At 36.8% G+C, this 23,138-nt stretch overlaps 1 protein-coding gene and 1 long non-coding RNA gene across 2 annotated transcripts in view; one reads left to right on the plus strand and one right to left on the minus strand.

Moving 5' to 3' along the window:
- Positions 1-651: 651 nt before the first annotated feature.
- LOC135689578 (uncharacterized) lies at positions 652-21,483 on the minus strand. Its single transcript, XM_065206844.2, has 9 exons — positions 20,477-21,483; positions 10,683-10,953; positions 10,030-10,153; positions 6,439-6,857; positions 5,918-6,124; positions 4,499-4,840; positions 3,525-3,739; positions 2,847-3,177; positions 652-1,939 (listed from the first exon to the last, which is right to left on the minus strand). Exons 1-9 carry the CDS (start codon positions 20,811-20,813, stop codon positions 1,660-1,662), a joined length of 2,526 nt encoding a protein of 841 aa, XP_065062916.2. The 5' UTR covers positions 20,814-21,483; the 3' UTR covers positions 652-1,659.
- LOC135689590 (uncharacterized) overlaps positions 6,826-23,138 on the plus strand; it is a 47,726-nt gene continuing 31,413 nt past the window's right edge. Inside the window, exon 1 of the long non-coding RNA XR_010516538.2 lies at positions 6,826-8,376. This is a non-coding gene — a long non-coding RNA (uncharacterized LOC135689590). The remainder of the gene's footprint in view (positions 8,377-23,138) is intronic.

The raw sequence follows: 23,138 nt of genomic DNA on the forward strand, positions 1-23,138 counted from the left end.
CCCAACAGTACTAGCTTGTGCCCCAGTCCACAAAATTGCTTAATTTCTTCTTTAAGATGGTAGTTCGTATGCTAACATTTCATTGTTTTTCTGTTGAATCATTTTTCATTAGTTTCTCTAATTTTGGTTCCTTTTTAATTCTAAAAAGTTTGGTTACGGGCTAAATTAAAAAAATTATTCTAAAACTTTGCAAGAACTTTTCTATTTCAATGTCAAAAAAACATTAGACGAATCTATTGGACATATTAGTAAAAACATTGCCTCGGATTTTCCTACAGTCGAATTCCATTTTCGATACAGTTTCTGGCCATCCCTTAGGTACCACATCTTTAACACCTTTCTCTCTAAAATCACATTTCAAAGCTTTGAGTTGTTGCCCCTCCAATTTTAAATACGTTTCGCTGGCATAAGGTCAAAGTCAGATGAGATGAGTTTAAATTTGTTTAACAGATAGAGTAAAAAGATGTTTCGGTCTGGAGTGCTCCTGGATGGGACTCGTCCTCTGTTGTTAAATTCCAGAGAGATTTCATAGCGGGCACATGTTTTATGTCCGTGTTGGATAAATTTTATTATGTTTTTGTGTCCTTGCTTCGTTTGTTATTTGAAATATTTATTTATTCTTCCGTTAACTAACATAAAAAACCACTTCCATAATTTGCATGTAGCAAAGAAATTCAAAATAATACTACAGAAATTTACGAGCAGTTACGAGCAAAAATTAAAGTACAAATGGTTACCTGGCGAGATGTATTTTACTTTTGCAATATGTACAAAATTCCCACCATAGAAAAATAATTTCTGAAGATTTGGGAGCCAAATTGATAACAGCAATATCCCGAGGGTTGGATTTTAAACAGAGAGTGTTGAAAGAAAGCCAGAATTTTGGTCGCAAAAGCAAAAATTCCTAAAAAGTAGAGTTGGAAATAGTTGGATTCCAATGTATTAAAGTTGATCTATCTATTTGTTTTCATGTCAACAAACAAGCTTTGAGCGTCAAAAAGGCCATGAAAATCATTTCAATGTTTACGAAAATGCTAAACCTCTATTAAGAATGTTCTATCTACAATGCCTGCCAAAGGTACTTGGAACACCCAGCAATTTGCATTGCATTCTAATCCTTCATTCCTTTTTCGAAAAAAATTACTACTTCCGCCCCTTATCCCTAGAGCAATGCTGATAGTTTAAAAAAATATCATAAAAGAAGCACAAAAGAAAGTGCTTTCTAAAATCCTAACCCGTTTCATAGTAAACCTACATTGTTCCGTGGGGAAGAGGGGGATGTTTGATTTTGACCTTGGAAACTGGAGTCATTGTTCCAAAACTTCTGGCAGGCATTGTACGTCTCTAATGAAATATACACATATAATATAGTCTTTTACACAAAAGGGCTGTTTTAGAAAGAAATTAAAAAACTAGAGATATGTAGTATAAAGGAATTTATATCTTTGTCTTATGAGAAAGGACAATAGACTTGCAAGTGCTTGATGGGAAGGTGATGTACTGTTGCATCAACAATGGTTTGTACAAGAAGGAAGAACATTGATTCTGCCTCTTTTCGGGCCTTGTCTTATGTTTTTTAACTTAAACTTTCTACACGCAATATTATTTGTGTGAGAAATGATGCAACACACTACTACTTACATAAACTACGAAGGTAAGTTAAGTCAATTGAAAGTTTCTAAATAAAACCGTGTTTTGGAAACCGTTCGGAACAATAACTCCGCCCCGAGGCTTAACTGGCAGGAGAGTAAAATATCTGGCTATATATACATTGTCAATGTACAGCTTCACTTCCTTCTTCGATATTTTGACGGTTAGTCGAAACCAACTGCCTTGTTCCGGCCTCATTACTCCGCAGGAACCAGAATTCCCTCGAAGTTCAACAATGTATCCCCTCACAATCGAGCCGAATTGATAACAATGCTTTTTATTGTGCAACCTACAAACACGAGAATTAGTTTACAAAAAAAATATTAAACGGCTGAGCATTAGTTTCAACTGGAGAATGGGAGGAGAAGGAGGAGGAATTGGAGGAGAAAGCGGAGGATGATGATGATAGTGATGATAATGATGAAGAGGAGGAGGAGTATGAGGAGGAGGAGGAGGAGGAGGAGGAGGAGGAGGAGGAGGAGGAGGAGGAGGAGGAGGAGGAGGAGGAGGAGGAGGAGGAGGAGGAGGAGGAGGAGGAGGAGGAGGAGGAGGAGGAGGAGGAGGAGGAGGAGGAGGAGGAGGAGGAGGAGGAGGAGGAGGAGGAGGAGGAGGACAGGAGGAGGAGGAGGAGGAGGAGATGGAGGAGGAGAATGAGGAGAAGGAGGAGGAGGAGGAGGAGAAGGAAGAGGAGGAAGAGGAGGAGGAGAAGGAAGAGGAGGAAGAGGAGAAGGAGGAGGAGGAGCAGGAGTAGGAGGAGGAGGAGGCGGAGGAGGAGGAAGAGGAAGGAAGGAGGAGGAGAAGGAGGAGGAGGAGGAGGCGAAGGAGGAGGAGGAGGAGGAGCAGGAGTAGGAAGAGGAGGAGAAAGAGGAAGATGAGGATGAGGATGAGATGGAGGAGATGGAGGAGAGGGAAGAGACGGAAGAAAAGGAAGAGAAGAAAGAGAATGCGGAGAAGAAAGAGAATGCGGAGAAGGTAGAGGAGGATATGGAGGAGGAAGGGAAAAAGGAGAAGAAGGAGAAGAAGGAGGAGAAGAAGGAAGTGAAGAAGAAAGAGAATGCGGAGAAGGAAGAGGAGGATATGGAGGAGGAAGCGAAAAAGGAGAAGAAGGAAATGAAGAAGAAAGAGAAAAGGGAGGGCAAGAATGAGGCTTAAACTGCAATGTCAAATTATAGCTGGAAGAAAAGTGTTCGTCTTACCGTAAGTAAACGTAATCAAAAGTGCTTTGATCTAATGCATTAAACATAAGACCAGGATGGCCAAGATATACCCCAGAGTGACTATTTACGTTCTGAAGCATCGCTTCCAGGGTGTATTGTTCTGTCTTTGTTTCAAATGACTTTTTATAAAATGCAGAACAAAACAGGTTCGATGGCCAGTACGGCTGCGCAGCATGTAGTAAGAATGTTCCGTTTATGACATCTGTTTTAGGCCCACATCTAGTTAGCTCAAATTCTAGTGGAGGGATCAGATACTGCTTGAACTTCCGGAATGTAAGTATATTTCTGTTACCGTTCGAGACAATCACCCCTAGAGCGCAACAGAAATCCAACTGAGCAAACATCAAAGACTTTTTTTAAAAAAAATTTTCATAAAAAATATCAAAAATTTTTGAATGGTTGCAAGATACAGTATTTATTTCATACCGTTTTCATTTTGAATTGTATTGGTCAATGTCTCCGTTTAATGAAAGACAAAAACGGTGTGATATCGATTGAATACAGACAGTATTAAAGCGAGGATGTTAACCGCCGACTCAGTTCAATAACATGATCGAAGGACATAAAGGGTTAAGATTGCGCTAAAAGATTCCAAGGCGCTCAAGGCACTATCTTATCTACACTATAAAGCAAATTAAATGCAAAAAGGGGGCAAACCTCCTCTAGGGCTATTCTGGAACTTCGGTTTTATAGTCAAAATATGTTTTTCTTCCAAATATATAACAGCCATTGATTGCCAAACTGTAACAGACATTTCGAACCAGGACCCTTTCTTTGGAGGACCATTTGGACATTTGCCGTTCAGAGACTCATCGAAGTTTACAACACCATTAAACACATGTCCAATGCTATAACAGCTGTCTTTGTTTGGCCTATTTACAAAAGCACATTATTAGAAATTAGAAAATGATACATGGACAGAAGATAGAGCTTTATTTTTTCATTTAAAAACTTATGCTTTATGCAGCATTATGCTTTTCAAAAACGTCTTTCTTTCAGAAGCTTGATCAAGTCTCTGGTTTCTGAAAGAATACTATTAACTAGTTCATTTGCACTTCAAAAAAGAATAAATGGAGTGTGCATGGAGGCCTGATGCCTTAGGAAAGATAGAACGTTTAGGACACAATTTTTTAGGACAATAATAACAAAGTAAATTGTTCAAAGGATTTTTATAATATTTTGAGGGAGCACGAGCCCTACGTAAAGAACGGGGGGATGTGTAAACTGCATGCAAACTTTGTTTCGCATTCATTTATATGCACTTAAATGTAAAACAACATAAACAAGCTAAGTTGCTCCATTGCATAAGTAGGGTAGGCACACAGACTGGAAAAGTGCTTTTGATAAAAAGTTTTGACTTCTTCGTCTCCAAACATTAGAACATTGATGAATGATCTGTTTATCTTAGGTTTCAGTTAGCAAAAAACAACCTTTAAATCTCCATTCTGTGAAACTTCAATGCATATTTCTCTAAAACAGGGTGAAAGGGATTTCACGGTGGGGAAGGAACAGTGAGCGCAGGGGGTCTACGGTTGAGCTGCTTTTATCAAAGTTCGCTATTGGGCAGGTTTTGGGTTCTAAAATATTTTACCATAAATTACTACTAGTTTATATCTTGAGTAAATAATTACCTTAAAACGATGAAGTCGTAGTTCAAAGTATTGCGTATGTTGTATGCTAAACCGTAAAGCTGGTTAATTTTTTTGTCGACTTTACTTTCAGTAATAAACATCTCAGCAGAAATCTTATAGTTATCACCATGCAGAACCTCGTTGCCAAAAGCTCGACAAAATGTGTCGTTTGGCCATACTCCGTGATTTGCATCTAACAGGTAGTAGCTGTTAGATATGTGTGTGTTGGTATGACAGTCATAGAATGTGACATCAGCTGGAGAGATGGCATTTATTTTGAAGTCCTTGAAAGATATGACATTTATTGCATTGTCATTTGAAACAATTACTCCTCCAACTGGCCTATGACAAAAACAATATAAAGTAGAAATTGGATTTTAATAAAAATCTAAATCCTTATAAAAAAAACTACAAAGGTTATTGATAAGAGTGATTTAGGAACAATTCAAGATTGTTATAGCATTCTCAGGGACAATTGAATAGACTTTAGATGGAGAATAAACCAGCATTGGGTCTACCATGGGTACCAGAGCCACATAATTTCTAAAGCGGAAGTAGAAGAGAGAAGAGGTGAAGCAGACTGCTTCTCTTTTCTATTTCTTCCCTCGATGAAATGTGGCTCTGGTACCCAGGATTCATTTGAACTAATGTTCGGTCTGAATTTTAGCGTTATACCTGAAAGTCACAACGATGTACATTCCTCTCCCCCATTCAAATTCATTACTACACCATGGCACCTGTTTGCACCATGGGTGTTCAACATACGGCCGTCAGGCCAGATGCGACCCTGGCATATTCTGTGGCCCGCACTTTATCAATAAATTTAACAGTTTAGTCCATGTGCTATGTTTACAGAGTGCCTTCCCCCTTCAAAATGTTTATGATTCATTATTAGGCATACTTTGTCATTGTTACAACCTTAAATAGAGAAATACGATTTTCCTCGCACGTCAACTACAAGTTTTTTGTTTTAGATGTCAATAAACGTTCTGCAAACAAATTATGTAACATTCCACATTGACCATCTTTTAATGTGACTGCTTTTGTACGTTTTTTATGTAATTTTCATGTAACTGTAAGTATTAATCAATTTACTGCTCAATACAACATTTCCTGATGGTTTACATAACTATTCATCTGATCCGCCTGTGCAGTAAGATTTTCTTTATGGCCTTTCTAAAAATTAAGTTGGACACCCCTTGTTTACATACTATGAACTCCCTGCGGAGCAAAGATGTTTCATGGACAGCTTATTGTTTGTTGAGAATGCTGCTCGCTGTATCCATCTTACGCTCGTTATGTTACGTTATGTTTGCGAAGTGAAAGTTTCTCACTTGTGTTAGCCTCAAAGTGCAGGTTACGACATTTGTTTTCATGGTCTCTAAGCAAGCAAATAATTAGTAGCTAATTGATTATAACCTGCTTTTGAAATGTGTTTCGGTCGATAGAATATGTCTTCCCTCTAGATAAACCACGACGTTGCTGTTCCTGACATAGATGGTAACATTGTTCCAAGCACCACCTTTAAACGGACCTCCTGGGCAGGCACCTATTTTTGCATTTGACCATGTTATCCGTGAATTTCGGACAAAACCTGTAAAATAGCACGCTCTTTGATCTTCTGGCCTGAAAAAGTATGGAAAAAGAAATTAAGCAGATTGAGACGAAAATAAACAAAAGCAAAAAATAATTTTCAAGCTAATTCTTTCTTTGCGTGTGTATTTCTATGAGTAATTTCTTTGTTTCAATGTGATTCAAAAACTTATATTATATTATGCTGTACATTGAACCTTGAGATTGAGCATAAAACAAAGTCTAAAAATGATTGAGATAGCGATGGTGCTTAAAATCGACATTTTGACACATAATAAATTTAGTGTCTCTATCGTTACTTTATCCTTAAATAGTCCCAAGCTTTCATCATATATTGTTTTGCTTACCTGAAATATACAAAATCAAAATTGTTTTCATCATGTGCGTTGAACATTATTCCAAGCCTTCCTGATTGATGACCTCCATCAGGTCCTCTCTGGTTAAACAGAAATACGCTTATTGAATACTCTGTGCTATTTATTTTGAAATTCCCTATGCTTTTGCAAAACCCAGAATCTGGCCAGTTCCCTTCTTTTGAATCAAGGCGGTAGTAATTTGCATTTATTCGGTGATATTTGCTGCATTCGAAAACATTGAGTTGTCTTTTGTAAAAAGGCGCTACAGTCAAATCTTTGAACCGTATGATATTTCCATCCCCATGCTTGACAAGCACACCAGCGCGTCCAATGGGACTAAAGTGAGGACTGAATTTCACGGTCTGAAAGCCATCGATAAATAATGTTGCTTCGCCAGTCATCACTTGAACCTAGGAGAGAATTCTAATACCTGTGCACAAAGATGCAAATACAAGAAAAGCGACCTTTGAAAGCCCTTGGTTAGCGTTGACAAAAAGAAGGCGCTGTCCGCTGAAGAAAAGGTCATCATCACTAATTTTTAGCTCACAACTTCTTCGTCGGAATGACATATGGAAGTCATTGCAAAAGTAGATTGCAAAAACCATCTAAAAATGTTTTTGCACCTAGGAATTTTCAGTGGGCCCATTTTTGAGAGTTATCTATTGCCTTTACCACTTAAGCAGCATAGGTTCCCAATCTTTGATTGGCTGAGCGACCAAAATTCTGCATACCCCATAAGCCAATCAGAATTCGAGAATATGACAACAAACGTGCCTCGCAGCTAGATTTAGGCCTATTTTGGACGTTTTTACCACTACCTACAAAAAACATTGTGTTAAACTTTCATTTTCCTTACATTTTCTTTTATGCTTTCGAATCTTTTTCAGACAACCAGATATTTTTTTCACCCAGAAAAGGTAATTTTTCGAAAATGATTCATATTTCATTTTCCCGCCCTTTTCATCCTTGACGAATTGCGTCAGCTTTTACAAGGCCGTAGCAGTGAACATCAGTGGACATGAGCTTCTCGTCGATCTTCAAGCATTTAAAATGAATATTCAAAGTACCTGAGTGCAAAAGAAATCGTACAATTGTGGTTATTTTAAGAGAAAGGTAGATTCCATTTTCTCTCAGTTTAATTTAGCAATTTATTTCGTCGTTAACACAAACATCAATGCCGACAAGAAAAGATTTTAACATTGGGTTGTGAAAGTAAGTTCATATTTTTTAATTACGTTGATAAAACAACTAAATTCATCAAAGATTCAATTTTTAAAAGAAAATTAAGGTTATCTTTCAGCACATTTTACACTATTATTTTTTGTGGGTAGTGGTAAAAACGTCTAAAATAGGCCTAAATCTAGCTGCAAGACACGTTTGTTGTCAAATTCTTGAATTCTGATTGGCTAATGGGGTATGCAGAATTTTGGTTGCTCAGCCAATCAAAGATTCGGAACCTATGATCACTTAAGCTGGAGTGCTCAAACAACTTGGTAACTGAGCCTCGGAAAACACGAAGACGATATCTGGACCATAGAGCTAAATTCTGATCGAACAAAATTTTATTAGAGTTGATTTCACGAAGGAAGTTGTAGAATTTGATGTCGCTAGAAGTTCCTATTTTAGCTTATTTATATTATTCTCATTTGGATGTCAATTGTCATGCTTCAGTTTAATATTTAAGTCCTTTTGTGCTTCTTTGATACCATTGGGAATAATAGAGAAGAAATAGTTCTGTAGTTTGGGCTTCTGCACGAAAGTGTGGGTCCCTTGACTCAGATGGGTGTATTTAGTTGCTTTGGGTCTGGGTTATCGTGCTTATATTGTTATGCTGTTTCCACGCTGTTCTCTTCTCACCAGTGTGTTTTGGCTCAGGCTTGCTGATGGAAAGGTGACTGACGAAGTATGAGTTCCTTTACTGGCTACCAGGTATGTTTACCAAGTTGTTTTAGAAATGCTCTGATGTCTATAGTTTGGTCTCCTGCAGTGAAATTCAATACTCGTGTGTATTTGAGCCGTCCGACTTCTTCCAACATACATTTTTTCGCCTCGTGCTTGTGCCTTCTTTGCAGATTTTTTCCAGTCGAAATAAAGTTGCAACAGTTTTGAGCTACAATTTCACAATCATTTGTTTGCTAAAATTTTTACTTGCTAAAATTTGAGCTACAATTTCACAATCATTTGTTTGCTAAAATTTTTACTTGAGTGGCAAGTTTTATTTTTGTCTGATAACATTCATCCTGACTTGCGCCGCGTAGTGTATCTTTCAACTATTCTTTATCATGAACGACCAGGTGTTATTGAAAGCTATTCCGGCAAGAAATTAAATGAATTATTTATTAACTTCACGCGTTTTTCTTTTGCCTTCCATCATTATTGATTCCTTGTTTGAAGGCATGCTATGGAAGCAGAGGTTTTTATTCTCAAAATGAAGGCTCTTGGGACAAAAGTGCTGCTGTTACAATGCTTTTGTTGCACTTTTTCTTGAAAGTTGTTTCGGAATTAGGCCTTATATAGAAACTTGACGGCTCAGTACACATTGTACGGCTACTTTTTGGAAGGTCTAATCGTTGTTATAGTAGAAATTTTATTGTCTTTCAAAGTTGTTGTCTTGTTCTATCTAAAGATTGGACCATTTTGCTCAGTTTGCTTGATAATTGGGCGCAGTATATTTTGCTTTTAATATTTTCGTTACCTCTGATGCTGCTGGTAGCTCGGGTACTTGTGCATTTCGTAAACCTGAACGTTTCGCGGATACGTGGCCCGAGCAAAGTAAAATTGTTCAATATTATGGTCAAGGAAATAATACCTCCTCATAGTTTCAAGTTTTCATAAGTTTCTCAGGTCATTAACGAGATTGTTGCACTTAAAGAATTCTCCTTTTGGAATTGTCGTTGACAGTGCTCCTCAGATGAAAACATTTACATGTTTTGCTGGTGTTTCTTTGCATGCTACTGAAGCGACCTTTCATTGTTGTGTAACCATCTTCTACTGGAAATTTCTTTCTGTTATTTCTCCTGTCAGATCACCAATTGTACTATGCTGGGTTGCTTAGACCCTTTGTTAGCTTTTAATTTGAATTCAGACGAAAAAGCTTTTTTCAAGTCAATTTTCAAGTTCTGTACAACCAAAAAACTGTTCGATCTATTTTTTCTTAGCCAAGCTATAAGTCGTTGTAAAACTTAGACAATGACCGATTATTTTTACCAAATTCTCTTTTTAAATTTTCTCTGTTTTCTTTGGTAAATACATAGTTACCAAGCTTTGATATTACTAAGCACAGTTACTTACAGAATGGTAGACTAGATTTATTCCCACTTTGCCTAAAAATGTTGTTTTGCTCTGCAAAAAAGTGGAGGGGCAAGGAGACCTTATAGGGAACCCTCTAAACAAGAATCAAAATGAATTGGGGATGAATAAAGAAGAATGCAACAACAGTTCAAGTTAATAATAGTACGAGTTATCGGGAGCTTCGGGATTGCTGTGTAGGTATATCTAACAAAAACTCAAGCACACTCCTGGGAACTTTTGAGTTGAGTCCTTAGGGGCATCATCTATAGAAAATGATACTAGGGTGATTACCTCGACATTGAACCAGGTTCGTCCTTCTGGGTGCTTATAGCAAGATCCACTTTTTGATCTCACATATTGAACCGCGCCATTCTGCATGTAACCCGTCTGAAAACAGCCAAGCCTGGAGTGTAGTCTAGTGACAAAGCAAATTCATATTCTAACGAAAGCATCTGAAACAGCGTGAAAACAGGTAAATAATACAAATTTGATGTTTGCAGCAGAGAAAATTAAAGACAATGTTTCTATTTGTGTACACTGTTATAAGCAACTTGATTCGCTAACAGCCCTCAGCTCAGAGCTCCTGACTCGATATATGCATAAAATATTGTGCAGCGTTGATAAATCGTTAATCCGACCAGTGCCTTGCTGCTCCCTAACTGGCTGTATATCTCAAAAAATTTCAGAAAAGATTGTGAGTCATTGGCTATCATTCACGGATACTGGTCACGTTTCTTAACTCCTAAAAAGTATATTCGTTAAAAATAGCAAGGACAGGACCATTTTACCACGCATTTCTTTTTACAGTTATTCTTTTCATATAGACAACCTGCCTTATTTTTTGGCTTTTGTAAAGTGTTAAGATTGCGATTTGAATAACCAGTCAAATGTAAAAAGTGTCATAAATTACAATGCAGAAATTCAATATTGTTCCACATAGATACCTGATGATGACAAAATCAAAATTTTTTCCGTTTTCAATGTTGAACGCAATTCCTGGAAATCCATAATACGTTCCAAAAAATGATATTACATTGTAGATTTTCGCTTTGGCCACATACTGCTTTTCCGGTATTGTGAAAGGAACAAAAACAGTGCAAAATAAATCATCTCGGTTATAAGCATGTGACGATCCGTTTGCAATGAAAAAGTTCCCTAACTTTGATGTCCCTTCGCCACAATTCTCTATTTGATACCTGATTCCAATTTCAGAAGCTGCAAAATAAATGAAAAATACATATTTACATACAATTTGATCCAGGTTTTTATTTTCGTAATCAAAAGGTTTGGTTAGTAAGAGATTTCAACAATGGGGTAATCTGATTTTGTTAATGCAAAACTGCAAAAAATAGCTTAAAGATTATTAAAGTTTTATAGCTATACTTTCTTCATTTCAATAACACTTGGCTCCAGTTTAGGCCTGGCGTTTCTTTTCATTGAATAATTTCATCCTCCCGTGTTTCGTATTTTGTTTTCTTATTTTGTAAACGAATTCGGACATAAAAAGTGCTTAATAAAGTAGGTCAATCTCTGTCCGGAATGTTACACTTGAAGCTGCAGTTTTATTTTCAGCAAAGTAAACAGAGTCCATATGATCTATGGTGCCGAAGTGATTTTGTTTTAATGAGTAAGTTTATTTTGTGTTTCAATGCTATTTTGCTGATCACTCTCGGATGTTCTGCTACCAGTTCTATTATTTTTCAACTTTTGCTGGTTTTTTATTTCTTGACTTTTTTTGAATATCAACAGGCATTGTTTCTTATGTTTTTCATAAGGCTTTTTCTTATAAAAATATGTAATACATTAAATTTGATATAAAGAGCCTAAAGCAGCACTTTTCCATAAAACATTTACAGTTTTCAGTTGATAACTTCTTTACCTGTTCAGAGTTTTTCAATTTCTAAAATAATCCGTTCCTTTTAAGTTTACTGACAAAAAATGGCGTGTATGGATTTGAAAAACGTGCAGTTTAGTTATGTAGCATTTTTAACAATTTTTTAAAGCTGACTTTCTTCAAAAAGGAATGAAATTTCATAGAGGAAGTAGCCAAAAAGATATAGACAGAAAAATCAAAGGTGAAGGGAAAATTTAAAGGGAAAAATCAAAGCTTAATTGATATATGGAACGTCCAAATATTTTAAATTCTGTAATTTGATTAACTGTTTTAGTCATAACATAATTGAAAAGCAAAATGTTGAAAGCACAATGATGTTGAAAGCAGTGTGTTTCTGTCTGTTCAGAGAATGTCACTTTTTCTCTTAAATAAGATTAAGGTTTTGGTAGATTGCTTTGAGATAATATTTTGCTTGGAAAATTAAAATCTTCTAAACAAAAAAAGGCTTAGCCTTTGTGGTAGCTGATATGCCATAGACATATTCAATGTTCATGAATGGTGCGATGATTTTTTGACATACTTTTAGAAAAATAAGAAAAAAGTTGTACTTGAAAGATTTGTCAATTGCTAAGTGAAAAATGTGTTCCTTGTATTCCCTTGTATTAGAAATTTTAGCTTTGGCCTTAAAATATTACACTATGAATTTTTTCCAAAGTTTTATTGAAATAAGCTCCCATAGCAAATATACTGTAGGGAAAAAATTGGTTGTTACTGTAAATTCTAAATGTAGTGGATGCAGGTTAATACACATTTAAAAAGTTGTGTAAGCAAAAAGATGTCTGGAACTCGGCACTTTGAAAAGCGTGCTAAAGTGATGACGGCACAAAAAACTTTTTTCAGAATCTTTGAATTTGGATCCCATAACATATAAGAGCATCATGAAATGCCTCTAAATGTGCAATATCGGTCGAATGTGTTACGAATTGACTGAGATCTGGCCACATGTATACTGGTTCTTTCCCTATTATGTCTGTGTATTTTGGTCTCTGTTCATGAACAGAGCCAAAGCAACAGTGATTCTTTGACAAACTTTAAAAATTTAATTGGCAAGATCTCAACCGATTATATGCTAAACTAAGTTGACTGATTCTGCATATTTAGAAGTATTTCATTGTGATTGCTATGCCGTTGAAATTAAAAAAATCTTAAAAGTTGGTTTTTGTGAAGTTTCATTTTAGAACTCTAGATTCGCCTAAAATAGTAGTTGTAAGGTGGAAAGGTGGGAAAATTCGAATATCGCAAATGCAGCGTAGATCGGGGAGTAATTAAAGGAAATAGCTAATCGAATCGGAGATCGGAAAAGTAATTGAAGCAAATAGCTAATCAGTTAAAGAGGATATATTTTTGCAAGGTTTGAGTGGTTTAGGTTGAGTGGCCGTTTATGCCATATGTGTGGTTTTGCTTTCCCAAAGCCTTTGCAGCGTGGATTACCAGAGACAAATATATTCTCGCAAATGTGAATATTAATATCACAAAATTCTACGAGCTACTAATTAAAACGAGCTAAGTATGGTATTGCTAAAATTTTGGCGCCAGTTAGAAGCAATGCTTTTAGACTGTTTCAAATCACGTCCCATTGGGATCCAAAATTTGATATTAATACGAGTTACAAGGTAGATTGAAATAGAAACGAAGCTTGTAAAAGATGTAGATTAACATGGATAGCATGATCATTTCTTTGCTGGCATAGTATGCATGCATAAATTATCCATAGCAATATGGGGACAAACCAACAAAAAATGTTACTGAGTTTGTGCTTAGCAGGCGACGGGGTTTCTAGACACTTTAAAAACGTATACATCAACAATGATATTATTGTTAACAATGTTTTTGTATCATCCAAGATATATTTCCTCTTTTTCTTGCCATCTTCAAGACTTGTTCATAAAGACTATGTTTCTGATTGCTCAGTTTCAGTTTCATTTTAATGCGAGTTTCTAAATCTGACAAAAATGACTAAATGAGGCCTTTTACCAGAACTACCACTTTCCTGAAGAATTCAAGGAATCGCCCTTAAATATTAGTAACAAATCTATGACAGAAAAATTGAGAAACCTATTCAAAAAAATTGGGAAAGGACAGAGAAAGGCCACCTACAGACATGAAACGGTAAATGCCGATGCTTTTAATTAAATATCTGAGTTTTATCTATTCCATAATCAGATCTGTTTCAGTCGATAAATCATGTCCCACAAATTGTTTTGAATGATCATTGTATCCTTAAAAAGAAACAAAGACCTTTGAAATAGAAAACAACAGACATAAATTTGGGTTTAAACTCTAAAAAAAGACATCATAACAGCATTAGCTATTCAAAGGTCAACTTCTCGATGAAGAAACCACTCCCTTTGCCTAGAAGCAAGATACAAATGAACCTAACAGCCGGTATTTCATTCATTTTCATTTTAAAATCTTTATACACGAATTCCCTATCAGCTATAATACAAATATAAATAAACTACTTCTATTATAATTACGTCTTTAATATATATAAAATAAAGATGTCACTGTTCTACCAAGGGATCATGTTTTGTTTAGGGAATTTATTAAAATGGCTTTGAAAAAGCAAACATTTTACAACATACTTAAAGCTTTTTCGTCTGACACTCCTCAGGGCATAAAACGTCAGAATAGGTTCCGAAAAAACACGATGGAAAAATATATACCCAGTTGTGGATCGAAATAGGCCAATCAGAAAAACGCAAGCACAAGACCGGTATAGTTGACCAATCAGTGCCGCGAGCCTAAAGAAAAATTACCAATGGAGTCCAAGAGAGAAAACGAACTCCTTTTGTCTACACAATGGCGGCTTTTTCGTTTTTATGTAGATTGACTCCAAAACTGCTAGATGGAAGGACGACCGGGCTCTGCCAATTATCCGAAACATGTCGTCATTATAGAGTTTTGCTCGAAATTTTGAGTTCTGCTCGAAATTTAAACTGCACGCTGAACTGGAAAAACTCAAAACGATCTTCTTGGACAACGGCTATCCTGAAGACGTCATTTTATCTTATACTAAGGAGAAGATCGCAAGTTTTTCGGCTGTTCAAAAGTTTTGTCCGCAAAAGTGCCCAGTTTATTTGAAACTACCATGGATTGGTAACACTTCCTTGCGATTCGAGAGTCAGATTAGGCAAGCCATAACCAATTGTTTCTTTGCTGTCAATCCTCGGATTGTTTACAGCACTAGGAGAGCCCTTCCATCCATTCAAAAGGATTGCGTCCCTACCAAACAAAAAAGTTCCGTCATTTATGAATTTACGTGCCAGTGTGATTCTGGCTACGTAGGGCGCACAACCCAAAGATTGGGGGATAGGATAAAACAGCACTCTTCTGCACTTTTCTCTCTTGGACTCCATTGGTAATTTTTCTTTAGGCTCGCGGCACTGATTGGTCAACTATACCGGTCTTGTGCTTGCGTTTTTCTGATTGGCCTATTTCGATCCACAACTGGGTATATATTTTTCCATCGTGTTTTTTCGGAACCTATTCTGACGTTTTATGCTCCGAGGAGTGTCAGACGGAAAAGCTTTAAGTATGTTGTAAAATGTTTGCTTTTTTCAAAGCCATTTTCAAATTCTGTACCGCAAAAGGAATTTATTAACTTTGTAGGAATCCCTTCAAGTTTCTTTTAAACATGGAAATTGTGGGGCTCATTCTGATGTTTCTTGGAATCTCGTTCCATGTTTTGGCCCCAGTGTGAAAGAAACTTCTCTTCGAGAATTCCAAATTTGACTTGGGATGTCAATATCAAGTTGATTAATTGTCGAATAACTGGATATCTCTGATCTAGTGATAAATTTACCGGTATAAAGGCTTCATTGTCTATCAGACGTATTAAAGTAGCAAAAGAACTCCACTCATCATTCCCGTGACGTCAAACCTCGTGCTTGCTTTTCAGTTTTTAAAATAGCCAGGTTTTACACAAATGCTTTTCGGACACTTCGGACCTTAGCTCTTCCGAAATGTCACAACGTAATAGTTTCGACCTCAACAACCAAGAATGTGTATCGTAGAAATCACCGTTTTAAGAACTAATCAGAGGTGTCGTCCTAAACAACTAGAAAGGGGCACATCCATGACCACACCCTTACCACACCCATTATGTGTAGAAATCGTTGAAACTATTCGATGACACAAAAAGACCGATGAAAAATTACCAGTTCATGAGAAATCTATTGTAAGAAAGTGGGTTGCCAACACAGAATTCGTCCAACTAAATATGGAATCACTTTGGTCAAGGTATGGTTTCGGCATATGGCGGAAAAACCTTTAAGAAAAGCTTCAAATCAATCAACTACGATTTTGTTATTATTATTGAAAAAGATGACTGAAATCTTTGTGGAAAGCGGGGGAGGGCATAGGCTGGCATGCGCTGCCGTTCTGTTGATGTCTCAAAAATATCTCATCTAGAATGTTGAGGATCTGCCTCAGGCACAACTTGATCTACCCTGGGTGCCAGAGCCTTCTGAATCCGGGGATAAGGTATTGTAGACGGCTGCTGTGGCAAGCAAGAGTGGATGCGGAGGAGGGGATTTCCAATCTTTTTCGCTCAAAAAAGTTTCTGTGTGTAGTTTCTAACTATTTTTCTGGTACTATAATAGAGACTCAGACCCAAGGTAAACCTGACCGGATCGGATTGTTGCATGGCACGGAAGGCCTAAAAGACTTGCTTGTTCCTACCAAGCATGATTACTATAAGCCTTGTCATACATATTTTAAATCGAAGTTTAGAAGACCACTGAAAATTAATCTTTATGATAAAACATTGTCATCGTTGCTGGACGCCAGCCTTTAGAATCTGACAAATTCAAGGAATTAGCGAACAGGCACTTCCACATGAAAAGAATGTTTCTCCCATTTATTTAGCTGCAGACACGATTTATTAAACAGAGTGATACAGTTTTTCAAAAAATCCACAAATTAGGCCGAATTATGTTTATCAGATGCTGGGGGTGTGCTGGTGTGCCTTATCAGGCAGAAATGCCACAGCTTACAAAGGTTCTCTTTTTATCTTGCTACAATATTATCAGCACGAGTATTAATCGAATTTCATTAAGAATAATACATTTTGGGGATGTTTTATTCAATCTAATATACTTAGTCCGAAGAACTAACCTATTGAATTACTTTGAAACCACAGAGTTGAAATACCAAGGCAACATACTGTTATGTGTAAGAAAGAAGAAACGCAGGATATGCTGTCCGTCGGTTATGCTGTCCGCCGGATCCTGTCAATTTTGCAATGAGTAATAATACAAAAAGGAGTAGAACAAAGCAACACGGCGATGAGAATCCAATGCGATGAGATAGAATTTTAAAATAGATGAATACTAATATTTCGCCCCGGCATACAGGGTTTTACCCTGGGTAGAGTGAGTCTGGAACCCACAATCGTCCACAAAAATTGCAACTATGTCATGGTGCCTGGTTCAAGTTGACCATTGTTGATGGCCGTTATTTCCATGGTCAGTGTGGTTCATATTCGGCGATTGTGCCCGAGCAGCTAATCGTCTTAACTAACTTATCCACCCATCCCTTGCGTTAATCTAAAAAAAATTGCAGGGAAAACAACCTTACGAATGGTCATAAATTTCGACAAATCAACCTTACACGAATATTAGAACCTACAAAAAGCCTAAGTCAATACCTACATTACTGGACCAAAATAGTCGAGACTTGATATTTTCTCTTTCGTTTGAAAAATAACTTTCCCCCCTCCCCCAATTTCAATGTTAAATGTATGGTTTTGAAGGGGAAATGATAGGACTCCAAATCCAACGTTGATCCAACTAAATCTAACTATAGGGCTGAAAAAATCTTTAGTAAAAAAAGTACCGATCATTGTTTTCTTAATTGTTTTGCCCTCAACTGTGTCAATTAATAAATTGCTAGGTGGTACCATGTCCCATTACATACTCTATATTCTTTGGCTCTGCTACCTCTACGTGCTAACAAATCTACGGCCCTGCCTTTCGAGATTCTTTTTTTCTGTGGTACCCGTTTTGAACTTTTACTCGGGAAGTGCCTCCGCAATGCCACGCTGATCCTTTGCGGCACTTACAGGAAAAGGCGGCCATTATGGAATAACAAGACAATTAATATCTTCAGGGAGAGCACCGCTCACGACAGAAGAAAGTTTTTCTGGAAACAAAAACTTTAGGTAGGCTCCTAACTTATTTCAGTCTTAATCTAGTTTAAATCAGTTGGCAAAACTCTTTTCTTCGGGTTTTCATCTCTTGTTCATCTTGCTATAAAGCCACAAAGGACGGTTAGGCCATTTGCCTGGCTTTTGACGAAATGTGACCGACGTGCCTTTGCATTGTTGCTTGTAAAATATTTGAAAGCGAGGTTGTCTCACTTTAAAGAAACTCCAACATTATAAGTTCCCAGAGACATCGTGGCTCACAGTACAATCGAGGCGGTGGGTAGCTTTGTGGACAAATGATTATCATGTACTTCGAGGGGTAAAGAAACGAAACATTTTTAATCATAGGTAAGAATTTTCAACGCTACAAATAGTGTAAACCTCGAGCAATCTTTTCCAAAAATCTTTTCGATGAAAATCGACTCGTTATTAGTAATAAACAAATTGCAACAGTAACCCCTAGGCTTCCTCTGGACAGGATGCCTCTTTCACATATTTATTTGATCTATTTGATATTTGATCTTTGATTTTTTAGCCAGAGGTGTGCAGAAAGATGCTTTCAGTAGGGGTGGAGGACAGGGTTGCCACTTGGGATTATTCAATCCCAAATTTCACAAAACTGGGACTGTGGAAATGCGGTTGGGATCAGAAATTGTTCTCTTGGAATCAAAGTGAAAATTGGGATTTTTGGATTATCAGACAAGAAAGGACAATTTGTTATAATTGGCCCATGGTTATGATATTACAATCTGAAATTTTTTATCAAATTAGATAAATGTTTTTCATAGAGAAGCCCGACTGCGTTTTCATTCTCAATTTCCCTGTATTAAAGTTCATAAGAACGAAAACCAATCCTGAATTTCTGAAAAACAAGCTACAAAATTTTATAGCCCCGAGATACAGCTCGATTCCTGCTAACAGTTTATAACCATGACAGACACTAGACACACGTTATCTTTTACAAGGGCAAAAAAATTATCAAAGGTCGTGGAAAAGATGTGTTTCATCATGGGCTTTGAGATTATCTGGCGTTGACGAGCCCTGGTCATTGGGTAACACCAGCAGTTTTGATAATTAAGTTTTCTCACAAAATTTCACGTGGAGGGGAGGAAGTTGGGGCGTTTTCTGCCCCCAGCCACCCTGCTCCGCGGTGCTTGATAAATGCAAATGAATGTGCAATCATTTGTAGTTGGATATAAATAGCAATGTAATTAAGATAAACATAAATCCTTATAATGAAAACAATGAAACATATCATGGCTCCCTCAAAAGGTAGATTGTTCGAGGAGAGAACATCCCCCCCCCCCCCCACACACACACACACACACCAACACACACACCCCTTGACGTTTCTGATTTTGTGCTAAATTATTCTATAAACATAGCGCCAGTTAAATTTCTGAAGGTTAATTGCGAGGTGTTAGATATCGGGATGGCCTACATCTTTTCTTCCTGTTCCAGGGCCCACGCCACGAATTTTAAAGTAGGGGGGCAGAAGTAGGGGGCCAAGACTTTTTCCCCTTTTACTGCAGCTTTAAAACTCCAGGCTTTGTAAAAAAGTGTGGGGAGGACATGGCCATCCCGGCCCCCGATGGCGTGGTCCCTGTGCTCGCCGTCCGCCTGCGTTTCTGTATGTTCTTCAGTCTGTCTGTTGCATCTTCTAGAGACGCCAGTACATTTTAAAGTTGAAGGACCACAATGTACCTAACTTAGGCAGTAGGATTCTCTTTAAGAAACGTGGCTTTTCCCATAATTTTGGGTTGTTAGCGCCGGTGCGCTCCTGTTCCAACGTCTTGCACTATTTTCCTTCCAGGTGCATGTTATTAGCTATTTTCACGTAGAGCTATTAGCACTCAATTTACAGCGGGATGATTTCCATGTATTATATCCGAATCAAAATACTCTTTATCCTTACCTAAACATGGTTGGAAAACCCTCACAGAGAGCTTCCTTAAGCCTGAACAGTGTATGGATTTTTCAAAAGCAATTAAATATCACTAAGTTTTAATATTATAATTTCAAACGCAGAAAGGTGTTGCCTCATGTTCGCGAGATTTTTGAATATGTCTTTACCTTTGCTATTCGCAGGCGGGCACACATGTAGACGCAGGCACAAAACACGCAACAACCGTGTAACACGGACACACACTATGACTGACATCTGCCTTCAACTTTGCTTTCCGGGATGTAACTGTTAGATTAATGGCGACCGCTTGAGCTAAACTGCGCGATTGTGGTTGTCATCTCAGTAGTGTAAAATATGAATTCTTACCTGTTTGACAATTCTTTTTGATAATTGGACGGAATTTTTATGCGAAATTAGTGGTTCGCTTAACAATATGTGGGAAGAAGTACACTAAGCCATCTGTCGATTGAAGTATGACTCCAGGTTCAAAGTAATTTAATCATACATAAACAGCCTGTGATACAGAGTCACTGAAAAGCTATTAAAGGGCAAAATCCTGTTAAGAAAATCATAGTAGGTACCTTTCGCTGGGGTTTTCTCTCAATAAACGTGAATTCTCCTTAGAGAAATATCAATTCATCCACAGTATCTATAGTATGAAAAATCTTCAGTTGCGTTTTTTTAAAACCAATATACATAGATAGAATTAGAAATGGTAATCAGTACCAGGCCTGATGGTCTTCTATTCAGTGATTCATTGCTAAAACTACGAAAATAAAACCAAACTCACGTCTCGTCTGGCATTGACTTTTTTCAATGACCCTTAAAATCGTCGGCTTCTTGAACCTTAAGTTTTCTGGTGCGCACATTGTTTCCACGTTTGTCCGCAGTGAGTTTAGCTGGCTCTGTAGTTTCACCAGCCGACCCAACACAAGATCCAATTTTGAATCATTTTCTTCCTCATCTTTTGTATAATTTTCAAGTACATAGCCTTTCGCAAATGTCGTCTTTATATCTCGATTTTCACTAGGCAACTTTTTATCTGAATTATCGCTGGTTTGGTCCACATCACACCACACGGTCGACAATACAGCTAAACTATAAACAGCAAGCCATAGTGTAGACATCGTGAACCACTCCGAGTAAACCAGCGCTTTGGATGTTTTCGGCTTTCATAGCCCTAAGCCAGCTGAATTTGTATCATGATTATCTTCGATGGGCCAAACCGAAATCAATTGTTAAAGCGATAAGAGACCAATTTGAGGGTTATTGTGTCATAGAAACCAATCTAGCCTCCAACTGTGCAGTTATCAACCTAGAAATTTCTTTTAACTATTTATTAAATCTACGAATAATTTTTCCAGGATCATCTGTTTTGAACATCTTGGGATGTTTCATATCAAGAGCTATGGATAGGCATGAAAAAGAAAACCAAAGTGTTAAATTGCAAAACAAACAACAGTCATTGTGACCATGTTTGTGCTCTTTTGATTAACTTGAATTACAACAATAGTAGGGTTAAGAGAAAAGCAAAACAAGCTGTAAAAAAAGAAAAATTTGCTTGCGCTTGAAATAATTAAAAATCAAGCAAAACAGAAAGGACAGTTGATCACAAAAGAAAACATACCACTGAATGCTGACTTAGTCGCTTTCGCTCCTATTGTGAATGTTTATATTCTGACATACTTGGGTGCTTGCTTCTTTCCGCAGTAATCGAGTAGAAAAGAAAGGAGAGAGGGTTATCAAAAGATTATCAAAATCGGTCAAATTTAAGAAAGCTACTCACTCCAAGATATTCATTTAAGTTATTCAAGCCAACGTTTGCAACTGGTGTGATTATATTCTTCACTGGTATTTATAATAATTTGACAAGCATACAAAATGCCAACACTGCTTGTCAATAATGTAAATATTTTTGACAAAGAGTTTTGTACAACAATACTAGTAAGATTACTTAAAAGCGATTCTTAATAAGATTTGAGTTGCAGCCAGTGGAATTAAAGGATTTGGTAGAATTTAGGATCCACCCACGAGCAATTATCCATTGGTTACCATTTATTATGGAGCAAATAATTCAAAAATAGAAATTAAATCGAAACTTAATTATTGAAGCATTGAAAAACACAAATATTAACAAAAACAACATTTAAAAGCAAGATATTATCAGAGCTAATTAAAAAAAATTACATTGAGTGTTATGAGACAGCAGAAAGCATTCTTACTTCTAAGTTATGTTTTGCATATTTAACTTTGTTTCTGTAGTTTATTACAAGTAAAATTGTTAATAGTACAGGCTTTCGTTTTGATTTTGTGACGTCATAACACTTTTTGTCTTCTTTTGCTCTTTCGTCGTTTTAGAACAAAAACTCTCAGCCTTTCACATTTGTTTGTTGTTTTCACTGTCTACTGTATGGTAATAGGACGCATCGAAATAGTTAAAGATAGTTAGATTACTGTAAACCAAATGAGGATTGAATACCTTGCCCTTTCACCGTAGCTTTTGTTCTTTGGTATAACGCATAAGGCTATATATATTTCCAAAATATGAAAAATACACCACAATGTTTGAAGAGAGCCGTCAAAAAATTTCATGATGATTGTTGTTATGACTGTAATTTGTAAGTTGGGAAGCCTTAAAACATGATCGCAAAATACATTCTGGCATTAATTTTCAGGCCTACAGCAAGCATCGAAAACAAGCACCTATACCAGACTTGATATAAGGTGTCTAGAGACACGGAATAAAATGTCTAGCTCATTACATTCATTTTAGAACCATCCAAAAATATATTAGCTTGATCTCTTTTTAATAAGAACAATTCTATAAGAACACGAGTATCAAAATTACTAAAATGTTCTGATAGACGACAGGGGGGCTCCCATCTCGTTAGTTTTGCAGCAGGACCTACTCTCGCATGTTTCAAAACGAATTACTAATATACCGTTCAGAGTTTTGGAATATCTCTATTCAAGTAGTTTGTTGTTAGGCTTTCATTTCCATGTTCTTTTTAGACGTAATGTTATAAAATTGCAATCAGAATCTGACAGAGCTCATGATGGCAAAGCTGGCTTTTTTATGTTTCCCAATTTTGAGATGAACGTGGTCGATACATCATTGAATTCCTGCGCAGACGAATGTCCATTTTTGTTGCTTTTCTTGCTGAAAGTTGATTTTCTTTTACCTTGATTGCAGAATATTCAAAAAATTAAATAAAAGTGAAAAACATTTCTTTGTTTACCATAAGAATCATTTTATCAGAAAGCATATGTTTCAACTTTTCAAAGAAAACCTATATGGTATGGTTATCATAATTACAGTGTTATCTCAAATGATAAATATTTACTACAGCTCATGATAGGGGTCTGGCGCTTTAGCCTTCAGGTATAAAACGAATGAACTGATAAAGACTTGTTTTATTGGATAGTCGATGGATAATATATTTTGCTTATAA

Source organism: Rhopilema esculentum, chromosome 5, assembly GCF_057945365.1.
Source record: "Rhopilema esculentum isolate cy_ngs chromosome 5, ASM5794536v1, whole genome shotgun sequence".
NCBI lineage: Eukaryota > Metazoa > Cnidaria > Scyphozoa > Rhizostomeae > Rhizostomatidae > Rhopilema > Rhopilema esculentum.

Coding starts and splice junctions, on each gene's coding strand:
- LOC135689578 (XM_065206844.2), bottom strand. CDS start 20,813: ATGTCTACACTATGGCTTGCTGTTTATAGTTTAGCTGTATTGTCGACC. Junction 6,125..6,438: donor TTTGATTTTGTATATTTCAG/GTAAGCAAAACA, acceptor ATACTTTTTCAG/GCCAGAAGATCAAAGAGCGT. Junction 3,740..4,498: donor TACGACTTCATCGTTTTAAG/GTAATTATTTAC, acceptor TTTTGTAAATAG/GCCAAACAAAGACAGCTGTT.